At 45.1% G+C, this 12,087-nt stretch overlaps 2 protein-coding genes across 17 annotated transcripts in view; both read right to left on the bottom strand.

The window, feature by feature from the left end:
- Positions 1 to 12,087, bottom strand: part of CASK (calcium/calmodulin dependent serine protein kinase) — a 421,703-nt gene that overhangs the window by 196,299 nt on the left and 213,317 nt on the right. The gene's annotated exons all lie outside the window — the stretch shown is intronic.
- On the bottom strand, positions 5,865 to 9,729 carry LOC140916931 (uncharacterized). Its single transcript, XM_073358833.2, has 2 exons — positions 7,643 to 9,729; positions 5,865 to 7,056 (listed from the first exon to the last, which is right to left on the bottom strand). The coding sequence occupies exons 1-2, from the start codon at positions 8,223 to 8,225 to the stop codon at positions 6,536 to 6,538; spliced, it is 1,104 nt and encodes a 367-aa protein (XP_073214934.2). The 5' UTR covers positions 8,226 to 9,729; the 3' UTR covers positions 5,865 to 6,535.

The following is a 12,087-nucleotide window of genomic DNA, read 5'->3' on the forward strand; positions in this document are numbered from 1 at the left end:
GAATGTATATATTGTTTTGTAAATAAGAAATTGCACTACTTGATCTGTTTGGATATTAATTCTAATCTTGATTACTGCTTGCATTTTTAACCGTAAACAATTAAAAGCTTTTGTATTAAGACAAGCAATTAACATTCTCTATTTCTTAAAGAGGTTAAAAAGCAGATAGTTTAAGAACAAATTTGCTTAGATATTACAATCAGTATCTTAGATTTTAAAAATACTTTGTTTTAATAATTTAAATATTAAATTACACAATACCTTTTTTATTATTTATACTGTATGTTCACTTTTGCATTTCTCTCATTCTGGAAAATGAAAATATATTTTCTTATATGTAGTGTTGGTTCCAGGGTATTAGAGAGACAAGGTGGGTGAATTTGTATTTTTTATTGGACCAACTTCACTGGTGAGACACAAACTTTGAAGCTTACTCAGAGCTCTTCTTCTGATCCTTTGCGGATGAGTACTGAGAGGCCCAGGATACACACCGTAACACACTTAAAACTGTCTTCATCACACAAGGACCCTCCACAGAGAAGCACATAGCATCAAGGAACAAGCCACCCAAATATCCTGAGAGAACCCGGTTCAATATAGAAAAGAAAACGTCCAACCACACACCCCTAGTTGCTACCTACCACCCCATCCTGGAACACATCTGGGGGTATCATTAAACAATTACAAACCATACTCAATGGGGACCACATCCTGAAAGAAGTCTTTCCTGACCCCTCTTTTCTGGCTTTCAAACACCCTCAGCCTCAGCAAATATCACCAGAAGCAAGCTCCACACACACCAAGACCTACCAAGTCAAAGCTGCACCAAACACAGATGCAAAACCTGCAGACATATCTCCACTGCTACAATGACCAATGCCTCCCCCGCCCCAACACACCTTTCAAGATCCATGGGTCTTACACTTGCCTATCAATGTGGTGTATCTCATTCACTGCACTAAATGCACCATCAACATGGGTGAAACCAGATAATCACTATGCTCGTGAGTGAACTCACACAGAAAAATGATACAAGACAAAAACACCATACCACTCGTGACTGAACACTTTTCACAAAACTATCACTCCATATCTAGAGAGACAAGGTGGGTGAGTTAGTGTCTTTTATTGGACTAACTTCTGGATTTAGACTGAGCTCGTCTTCTAAAAGATATTACTTCACCCACCTTGTCTCTCTAAAATCCTAAGACCAACACTGCATACCACTCCATATCTGACCCATCAGTCTTCACTCTCAAAGGAAACCTGCACAACACCTTCAAAAGACACTAAAAATCATGGTCTTAAGAAAGATACACATTTATGGTTTATTACAATGATCTGTAACCCACTAGCCTCCCTTTTTTTCTCCTATGACTGGAGAGGTGTTAACGGGCCACTTCACTTTGAATGGTCTCTTAGAATATAAATTAGCCACTTATTCTAAACCATCTGTTCCACCCTATATTTAGTTGTGATAATTGGAGTACCTGAAGAAGAAATCTGTGTAGCTTAAAAGTTTGTCTCTTCCACCAACATAAACTGGTCCAATAAAAAAAATATTACCTCACCAACCATGTTTCTGCAACATAATGGAATTTATTTATATCTATATATATATATATTTAAACGCAGTAGATCCCTCCTGTAGAAAACATTATTAGAATAGTGTATCTGCTGGAAATGGACTTCTTTTGTTACAGGGTCAGGTACTGAAGGTTACTGGTTGGTGTGGTAGATCATACAACTCAAGACTTCTCCATTTGTTTATGACACCAGTCTCAACTGTGTGTGAGGAGAGGAACCAAAGGATGGAAGAAGGAATTGGGAAGGGGAAGTGGCAGGTCATGTGATTTCACAGTAGGGGGTCTATGTACTTCAGAGAACTCATCCTTAGAGAGAGGAAATGGTGTCTGAATTTCAAATGACAGAAGTCAAACAAAATTACAGATACACAAAGCTGGCTCATGCATGCACCTTACTAGCCACAACATATTCGTGTCATAACATCACACAGAATGAGCCTGCTCTGAAGAGGAATCAGGGTTGTGCAACTTAGGACTCTGGCGACATTCACTGCAGAAGTTAGAAGGTGTGCAGTAAATGAGGCAAGGGATTGCAGGATGAGAAAAGATGGTCTCATAGTTAAGGCAGTTGAAAGTTTCTCTGGAGAAATAGATTCTATCCCTGCCTCTGCCACAATGCCTGTGTGATCCTGGGCAAGCCACTTAAACTTTTCAGAGGTAGTCTGTCTTCCTCATTTTATGGGTGTCCAACTTGAGACCATGGGGCTGGACGCTCACTGCGGCAATTGAAATCACTGGGAGGCTGTACTTTGAACATATAGAGTGCTATAAAATGGTAAGTACTCACGAAATGTTAGGTCCTAACTATCTAAAATCAGGTACCCAAAGTTAGCGGACACTTTTGACAATTTTGGCCTTAATCTCTATGCCTCTGCTGCCCATCTGCAAAATCCCCTCACAGGGGTTTTGTGAAAATAAATTAGTCAGTCTTTATGAAGATATTACAGAAAAGCACACGAGGAAATTATTAATTCTGTCTTCAGAGCAGGGTTTAAATAATGTGCAGCAAATAAGGTCTACGATACTGAACTATGGGAACAATACAAAATACTGAGTGGCTGTTTATTCAGTGAGCTTCATCCAACTTGTGCACTGAATGAGGTAGGGGGCCTATGGGGAAAAATAGTACATAATCATGTAATTAAACACTGCATCACTAAGCAAATGCACAAGGGGGCCAAACTGCAGTTGCATGAGGAATTTTAATTCTGGCATTTTCTACCTTTTGAGTGCTAGTCTCTGCAACTTTAACATTCTTTTAACACAGTTTCTGTGTAATTTAATATATATCTCTATCTATACACACACACACACTTAGTGGACAGACTACATTCTTGATCTGGAAATCTAATATCTTTGGGGGGAAAAAAGTCTCACATAGTAGCTGGTACCAGAACCACTCATCCCCAGATAAACCAAAAAGGTTCCTTTGAAGTCAGAATATTGGAAGGAGTCCGACTTGAGAGCCTTGGGATAGGATTATCAGGAATTTAGAAGGAAAGGTCTTATTAAAGAGCAAAAATGAATAATAACTCTGAGCAGGTCACAAGTTCACTTGTGCTGAAAAGGATAAGGCTTCTCCAGACCTTCTGCACAGATACAAATAAACCAGCATTACTGATACAGACAGGTCATTCAGTTATAAACAAAATTAATGTAAAAGATACTTTAATTTTCCTCTCTTCTTACCAAGAGTAAGAACACAAGAGGAAACAAATTATCACGCTACATGTTATAAATAAAAATGAATAGGCAAAATAAAAGCGAAGATGCAGGAGGAGTGTAATGGATTATTCATGGTGAAATATGGCTGGAATATCAGTTAGCTTGGACTAACATTTTAGCAGAATCACCATCACTTGTCAAAGTACTGATGCCCTGTTATTTCAAAATACATGTACATGCAGAAGTCTAACTGTTTTCTTACAAACTTCACAGTATTTTCCCTGAACACGACAAATACTCTGTAAAGTAGTAGTAAATCACATTCTCTTTGATTTTTACGTTCATCTTTTTAGTTCAGGGCTGTAATTTTAAATTAAAATTTTGACAAACGATTAGAACATATTAAAAACAATTATTTGCTGGATTAAATACTTGCCCCTAGTAATTTACTTTATAATGCTCACTGTAGAGACTAAGGGTATGTCTACACTATGAAATCAGGTCGAATTTATAGAAGTCGGTTTTTTAGAAATCGGTTTTATATATTCGAGTGTGTGTATCCCCACAGAAAATGCTCTAAGTGCATTAACTCGGTGGAGTGCTTCCACAGTACCGAGGCTAGAGTCGACTTCCGGAGCGTTGCACTGTGGGTAGCTATCCCACAGTTCCCGCAGTTTCCGCTGCCCATTGGAATTCTGGGTTGAGATCCCAATGCCTGATGGGGCTAAAACATTGTTGCGGGTGGTTCTGGGTACATATCGTCAGGCCCCCCTTCCCTCCCTCCCTCCGTGAAAGCAAGGGCAGACAATCGTTTCGCGCCTTTTTTCCTGAGTTACCTGTGCAGACGCCATACCACAGCAAGCATGGAGCCCGCTCAGGTAACCGTCACCATATGTCTCCTGGGTGCTGGCAGACGCGGTACGGCATTGCTACACAGTAGCAGCAACCCATTGCCTTCTGGCAGCAGACGGTGCAATACGACTGGTAGCCGTCATCGTCGTGTCCAAGGTGCTCCTGGCCACGTCGGCTGGGAGCGCCTGGGCAGACATGGGCGCAGGGACTAAATTTGGAGTGACTTGACCAGGTCATTCTCTTTAGTCCTGCAGTCAGTCCTATTGAACCGTTTTATGGTGAGCAGGCAGGCGATACAGATTGCTAGCACTCGTACTGTACCATCTTCTGCCGGGCAGGCAAGAGATGAGGATGGCTAGCAGTCGTATTGTACCATCTTCTGCCGGGCAGGCAAGAGATGAGGATGGCTAGCAGTTGTATTGTACCAGCTTCTGCCGAGCAGCCATGAGATGTGGATGGCATGCAGTCCTTCTGCACCGTCTGCTGCCAGCCAAAGATGTAAAAGATAGATGGAGTGGATCAAAACAAGAAATAGACCAGATTTGTTTTGTACTCATTTGCATCCCCCCTCCCCCGTCTAGGGGACTCATTCCTCTAGGTCACACTGTAGTCACTCACAGAGAAGGTGCAGTGAGGTAAATCTAGCCATGTATCAGAGGCCAGACTAACCTCCTTGTTCCAATAAGAATAATAACTTAGGTGAACCATTTCTTATTGGAACCCTCCGTGAAGTCCTGCCTGAAATACTCCTTGATGTAAAGCCACGCCTTTCTTGATTTTAGCTCCCTGAAGCCAACCCTGTAAGCCATGTCGTCAGTCGCCCCTCCCTTCGTCAGAGCAACGGCAGACAATCGTTCTGTGCCTTTTTTCTGTGCGGACGCCATACCAAGGCAAGCATGGAGGCTGCTCAGCTCACTTTGGCAATTAGGAGCACATTAAACACCACACGCATTATCCAGAAGTATATGCAGCACCAGAACCTGGCAAAGCGATACCGGGCGAGGAGGCGACGTCAGCGCGGTCATGTGAGTGATCAGGACATGGACACAGATTTCTCTGAAAGCATGGGCCCTGCCAATGCATGCATCATGGTGCTAATGGGGCAGGTTCATGCTGTGGAACGCCGATTCTGGGCTCGGTAAACAAGCACAGAGTGGTGAGACCGCATAGTGTTGCAGGTCTGCGACGATTCCCAGCGGCTGCGAAACTTTCGCATGCGTAAGGGCACTTTCATGGAACTTTGTGACTTGCTTTCCCCTGCCCTGAAGCGCATGAATACCAAGATGAGAGTAGCCCTCACAGTTGAGAAGCCAGGGGCGATAGCCCTGTGGAAGCTTGCAACGCCAGACAGCTACCGGTCAGTTGGGAATCAATTTGGAATGGGCAAATCTACTCTGGGGGCTGCTGTGATGCAAGTAGCCCACGCAATCAAAGATCTGCTGATATCAAGGGTAGTGACCCTGGGAAATGTGCAGGTCATAGTGGATGGCTTTGCTGCAATGGGATTCCCTAACTGTGGTGGGGCTATAGACGGAACCCATATCCCTATCTTGGCACCGGAGCACCAAGCCGCCGAGTACATAAACCGCAAGGGGTACTTTTCGATAGTGCTGCAAGCTCTGGTGGATCACAAGGGACGTTTCACCAACATCAACGTGGGATGGCCGGGAAAGGTACGACGCTCGCATCTTCAGGAACTCTGTTCTGTTTCAAAAGCTGCAGGAAGGGACTTTATTCCCAGACCAGAAAATAACTGTTGGGGATGTTGAAATGCCTATATGTATCCTTGGGGACCCAGCCTACCCCTTAATGCCAGGGCTCATGAAGCCGTACACAGGCACCCTGGACAGTAGTCAGGAGCTGTTCAACTACAGGCTGAGCAAGTGCAGAATGGTGGTAGAATGTGCATTTGGACGTTTAAAGGCGCGCTGGCGCAGTTTACTGACTCGCTTAGACCTCAGTGAAACCAATATTCCCACTGTTATTACTGCTTGCTGTATGCTCCAAAATATCTGTGAGAGTAAGGGGGAGACGTTTATGGCGGGGTGGGAGGTTGAGGCAAATCGCCTGGCTGCTGGTTATGCGCAGCCAGACACCAGGGCGGTTAGAAGAGCACAGGAGGGCGCGGTACGCATCAGAGAAGCTTTGAAAACAAGTTTCATGACTGGCCAGGCTACGGTGTGAAAGTTCTCTTTGTTTCTCCTTGATGAAACCCCCCGCCCCTTGGTTCACTCTACTTCCCTGTAAGCTAAACACCCTCCCCTCCTTCCTTCGATCACCGCTTGCAGAGGCAATAAAGTCATTGTTGCTTCACATTCATGCATTCTTTATTCATTCATCACACAAATAGGGGGATGACTACCAAGGTAGCCCTGGAGGGGTGGTGGAGGAGGAAAGGAAAATGCCACACAGCACTTTAAAAGTTTACAACTTTAAAATTTATTGAATGACAGCCTTCTGTTTTTTGGGCAATCCTCTGTGGCGGAGTGGCTGGTTGGCCAGTGGCCCCCCCACCGCGTTCTTGGGCATCTGGGTGTGGAGGCTATGGAACTTGGGGAGGAGGGCGGTTGGTTACACAGGGGCTGTAGTGGCAGTCTGTGCTCCAGCTGCCTTTGCTGCAGCTCAACCATACACCGGAGCATACTGGTTTGGTCTTCCAGCAGCCTCAGCATTGAATCCTGCCTCCTCTCATCACGCTGCCGCCACATTTGAGCTTCAGCCCTGTCTTCAGCCCGCCACTTACTCTCTTCAGCCCGCCACCTCTCCTCCTGGTCATTTTGTGCTTTCCTGCACTCTGACATTATTTGCCTCCACGCATCCGTCTGTGCTCTGTCAGTGTGGGAGGACAGCATGAGCTCAGAGAACATTTCATCTCGAGTGCGTTTTTTTTTCTTTCTAATCTTCACTAGCCTTTGGGAAGGAGAAGATCCTTTGATCATTGAAACACATGCAGCTGGTGGAGAAAAAAAAAGGGACAGCGGTATTTAAAAAGACATTTTATAAAACAGTGGCTACACTCTTTCAGGGTAAACCTTGCTGTTAACATTACATACATAGCACATGTGCTTTCGTTACAAGGTCGCATTTTGCCTCCCCCCACCGAGTGGCTACCCCCTCAACCCTCCCCCCTCACCGTGGCTAACAGCGGGGAACATTTCTGTTTAGCCACAGGCAAAACGCCCAGCAGGAACGGGCTCCTCTGAGTGTCCCCTGAAGAAAAGCACTCTATTTCAACCAGGTGACCATGAATTATATCTCACTCTCCTGAGGATAACACAGAGAGATAAAGAACGGATGCTGTTTGAACGCCAGCAAACATACACTGCAATGCTTTGTTGTACAATGATTCCCGAGTACGTGTTACTGGCCTGGAGTGGTAAAGTGTCCTACCATGAAGGACGCAATAAGGCTGCCCTCCCCAGAAACCTTTTGCAAAGGCTTTGGGAGTACATCCAGGAGAGCCGCAAACGCCAGGGCAAAGTAATCCTTTCACATGCTTGCTTTTAAACCATGTATAGTGTTTTAAAAGGTACACTCACCGGAGGTCCCTTCTCCACCTGCCGGGTCCAGGAGGCAGCCTTGGGTGGGTTCAGGGGGTACTGGCTCCAGGTCCAGGGTGAGAAACAGTTCCTGGCTGTTGGGAAAACCGGTTTCTCCGCTTGCTTGCTGTGAGCTATCTACAACCTCATCATCATCATCATCTTCTTCGTCCCCAAAACCTGCTTCTGTGTTGCCTCCATCTCCATTTAAGGAGTCAAACAACACGGCTGGGGTAGTGGTGGCTGAACCCCCTAAAATGGCATGCAGCTCATCATAGAAGCGGCATGTTTGGGGCTCTGACCCGGAGCGGCCGTTCGCCTCTCTGGTTTTCTGGTAGGCTTGCCTCAGCTCCTTCAGTTTCACGCGGCACTGCTTCGGGTCCCTGTTATGGCCTCTGTCCTTCATGCCCTGGGAGATTTTGACAAAGGTTTTGGCATTTCGAAAACTGGAACGGAGTTCTGATAGCACGGATTCCTCTCCCCATACAGCGATCAGATCCCGTACCTCCCGTTTGGTCCATGCTGGAGCTCTTTTGAGATTCTGGGACTCCATCATGGTCACCTCTGCAGATGAGCTCTGCATGGTCACCTGCAGCTTGCCACTCTGGCCAAACAGGAAATGAGATTCAAAAGTTCGCAGTTCTTTTCCTATCTACCTGGCCAGTGCATCTGAGTTGAGAGTGCTGTCCAGAGCGGTCACAATGCAGCACTCTGGGATAGCTCCCAGAGCCCAGTACCGTCGAATTGTGTCCACAGTGCACCAAATTCGAGCCGGCAAGGCCGATTTAAGCGCTAATCCACTTGTCAGGGGTGGAGTAAGGAAATCGATTTTAAGAGCCCTTTAAGTTGAAATAAAGGGCTTCATCGTGTGGACGGGTGCAGGTTTACATCGATTTAACGCTGCTAAATTCGACCTAAAGTCCTAGTGTAGACCAGGCTAAGAGAACAGTCTTTTATAATAGAAATTTCCAAGAGAACCACCACCACCACCCCATTGAAATCCACAAGCACTGTTTCTTTGTGCCTTTTCTCAAAATTGTTCCCTGTGAAGCTCAGCAATTTGTTTGTTCTTTTGTTTTATGTCAGTCAAAAAAACAGGAGTAAAATCAAATCCTCTACAGAAAAATTATTAGTATCTCAGATATATTATGCCAGTGTCCACTGCGAGAACACATCAAAATCCTGTCTTTGAGAAGCGTCAAAACCAAGCCTCTCATATGTTCAGCTTGTTTCAACTCTGGTGATCAGTGAAACATCTAACTGCCTCCAAAGTACAGAAAACAAAAGTGAAATCTGCCAAAGGTAATGATTTTTAAACTAAAGAAAGATTTTTCTTAAGTATACTGTACATATATTTACAGTGACCTCTATACTAGATTTAGACACCAAAAAAGCATCAGGACTTGTTCAACATAAAAAAAGTCTGGTTCTCTCATCTTAAAATACTGTCATGACAAGTTTAACACAAAAAACAATACTTCCATCTGTATACAATAATCCATTGCCTCAAATACTGGCTTTTGGAGGTGCCATGTAACAGTATAATATGTAGCTGTACTTTTTGGAAAAACCATTTTCTTTTCCATCAGTTTCAGAGCTACTGAGATGCATCTTTTGCTATCTGAAGAAGGCAGGAGCCTACATATTGTGGATTATACTTTAGCAGATTTATCTGTTTCACTGGCCACTCTTTGGATTTTTGCACAGCTTAAACAACCACAAACCTTCTCAACTCCGGGTTACATTCAATTTGTTTTTATTACCAAAATCAAAACTCTGTATAAAGGCCAAATTCCTCTGACAAAACATCAACTGTTTGATGGTTTGGGTGTCACCCAAGACACTCAGATAATCTAACTGTACACTATATTTTATTCAACATATGTGCATGCCCCACATGCACCACCCCACCCCCACACTCTATGTACCACATTAAGTCTGAGCATTTAACTGCAAAACAAACAAAAATCTGGAAATTTACTGTTAAGGTTCTTGCTATGACCGTAATCCATTCTTATGTTTGAACTATTAAAAAATATTTTCATTACATACTTTTACACAATATGCAGCAATACAAAATGCTATATGTTTATATCTTAGTTTAAGAAAAATATATATATGTTAAACAAATCAACAGTAAACTTACATGTTTTACTGCAGAAACATTTTAAAATTCAGTTGAACAGCTTGTGCAACAACAGATTTTATATGCGCCTCTAACATTAAAGGAATACAGCTCTTTATAGATTATGCCTATATGAATGGCATATATCAACGTGATTATACAATACTTAAGCAATAGCTCATTTTTCCCCCCGAGGCCATGTCTACACCACAAAATTAGTCAATTTAATTTATGTTGGCATTCAGCCACTGCAGTATTTACATCGCTTGTGCATGTCTACACTTTGCTCCTCATGTTGGTGGTGCGCATCATCACCACAAGCGCCTGTATCAATTGTACTGTCAGTATGGGGCATTGTGGGACAGCTCCTGAAAGCCTGTAACGGTCGACATATACAATGCAGCATCTACACTGACCTAACTACTTCGACCTTTACTCTGTGGGTATGTCTACACTACGAAATTAGGTTGAATTTATAGACGTCGGTTTTTTAGAAAGCGATTTTCTACAGTCGACTGGGTATGTCCCCACACTAATGCACTAAGCGCATCCACAGTACAGAGGCTAGCGTCGACTTTCGGACCGTTGCACTGTGGGTAGCTATCCCACAGTTCCCGCAGTCTCCGCCGCCCATTGAAATTCTGGGTTAAGTTCCCAATGCCTGATGGGGTAAAAACATTGTCACGGGTGGTTTTGGGTAGATGTCGTCAGTCGCACCTCCTGGCCGTGAAAGCAATGGTGGACAATCGTTTCGCGCTTTTTTTCTGTGCGGACGCCATACTGCTTTCAGCAGATGGAGCAGTAGGACTGCTAACTGTCTTCATCCACCACTTCCGCTGCCACTCTGCTCTCTTGCTCTCCTGATGCTATGAATCCATCTCACAGGTCCTCTATATGACCGTCGTCATCCACCGCTTCCGCTGGCACTCCACTCTCCTGCTGGTCTCGCAGGGCCACTCCTGCTGCAACTCTGCTCGGCTGCTCTTGTCTCGCCATACCACGGCAAGCGTGCAGCCCGCTCAGCTGTTGTGTCCTGGCAGCAGACGGTGCAGTAGGACTGCTAACTGTCATCATCGTCGTCATCCACCGCTTCCCCTGCAACTCTGCTCTCCTGCAGACACCATACCATGGCAAGCATGGAGCCTGCTCAGATCACCACAGCAGTTATGAGCATTGTAAACACCTTGCGCATTATGGTGCAGTATATGCAGAACCAGAACCTGCAAAAGCAGGCGAGGATGCGATGACAGCATGGTGATGAGAGTGATGAGGACATGGACACAGACTTCTCTCAAAGCACAGGCCCCGGCAATTTAGCCATCATGGTGGCAATGGGGCAGGCTCATGCCGTGGAACACCGATTCTGGGCCCGGGAAACAAGCACAGAGTGGTGGGACCACATAGTGTTGCAGGTCTGGGATGATCCCCAGTGGCTGCGAAACTTCCGCATGCGTAAGGGCACTTTCATAGAACTTTGTGACTTGCTTTCCCCTGCCCTAAAAGCACAAGAATACCAAGATGAGAGTAGCCCTCACAGTTCACAAGCGAGTGGCAACAGCCCCGTGGAAGCTTGCAATGCCAGACAGTTACCGGTCAGTTGGGAATCAATTTGGAGTAGGCAAATCTACTGTGGGGGCTGCTGTGATCCAAGTAGCCAACACAAGCATTGATTTGCTGCTATCAAGAGCAGTGACTCTGGGAAATGTGCAGGTCATAGTGGATGGCTTTGCTGCAGTGTGATTCCTTAACTGTGGTGGGGCCATAGACGGAACGCATATCCCTATCTTGGGACCGGCCCACCTTGGCAGCCAGTACACAAACTGAAAGGGGTACTTTTCAATGGTGCTGCAAGCACTGGTGGATCACAAGGGACGTTTCACCAAAATCAACATGGGATGGCTGGGAAAGGTACATGATGCTCGCATCTTCAGGAACTCTGGTCTGTATGAACAGCTGCAGCAAGGGACTTACTTTCCAGACCAGAAAACAACCGTTGTGGATGTTGAAATGCCTATAGTTATCCTTGGGAACCCAGACTACCCCTTAATGCCATGGCTCATGAAGCCCTACACAGGCACCCTGGACAGTAGTCAGGAGCTGTTCAACTACAGGCTGAGCAAGTGCAGAATGGTGGTAGAATGTGCATTTGGACATTTAAAAGCGCGCTGGCGCAGTTTACTGACTTGGTTAGACCTCAGCGAAACCAATATTCCCATCGTTATTACTACTTGCTGTGTGCTCCACAATATCTGAGAGAGTAAAGAGGAGACGTTTATGGCAGGGTGGGAGTTGAGGCAAATTGCCTGGCGGCTGATTACAT

This window comes from Lepidochelys kempii, chromosome 1 (assembly GCF_965140285.1).
Source record: "Lepidochelys kempii isolate rLepKem1 chromosome 1, rLepKem1.hap1, whole genome shotgun sequence".
Classification (NCBI taxonomy): domain Eukaryota; kingdom Metazoa; phylum Chordata; order Testudines; family Cheloniidae; genus Lepidochelys; species Lepidochelys kempii.

Coding starts and splice junctions, on each gene's coding strand:
- LOC140916931 (XM_073358833.2), bottom strand. CDS start 8,225: ATGCAGAGCTCATCTGCAGAGGTGACCATGATGGAGTCCCAGAATCTC. Junction 7,057..7,642: donor AGGTGGAGAAGGGACCTCCG/GTGAGTGTACCT, acceptor TTTCTCCACCAG/CTGCATGTGTTTCAATGATC.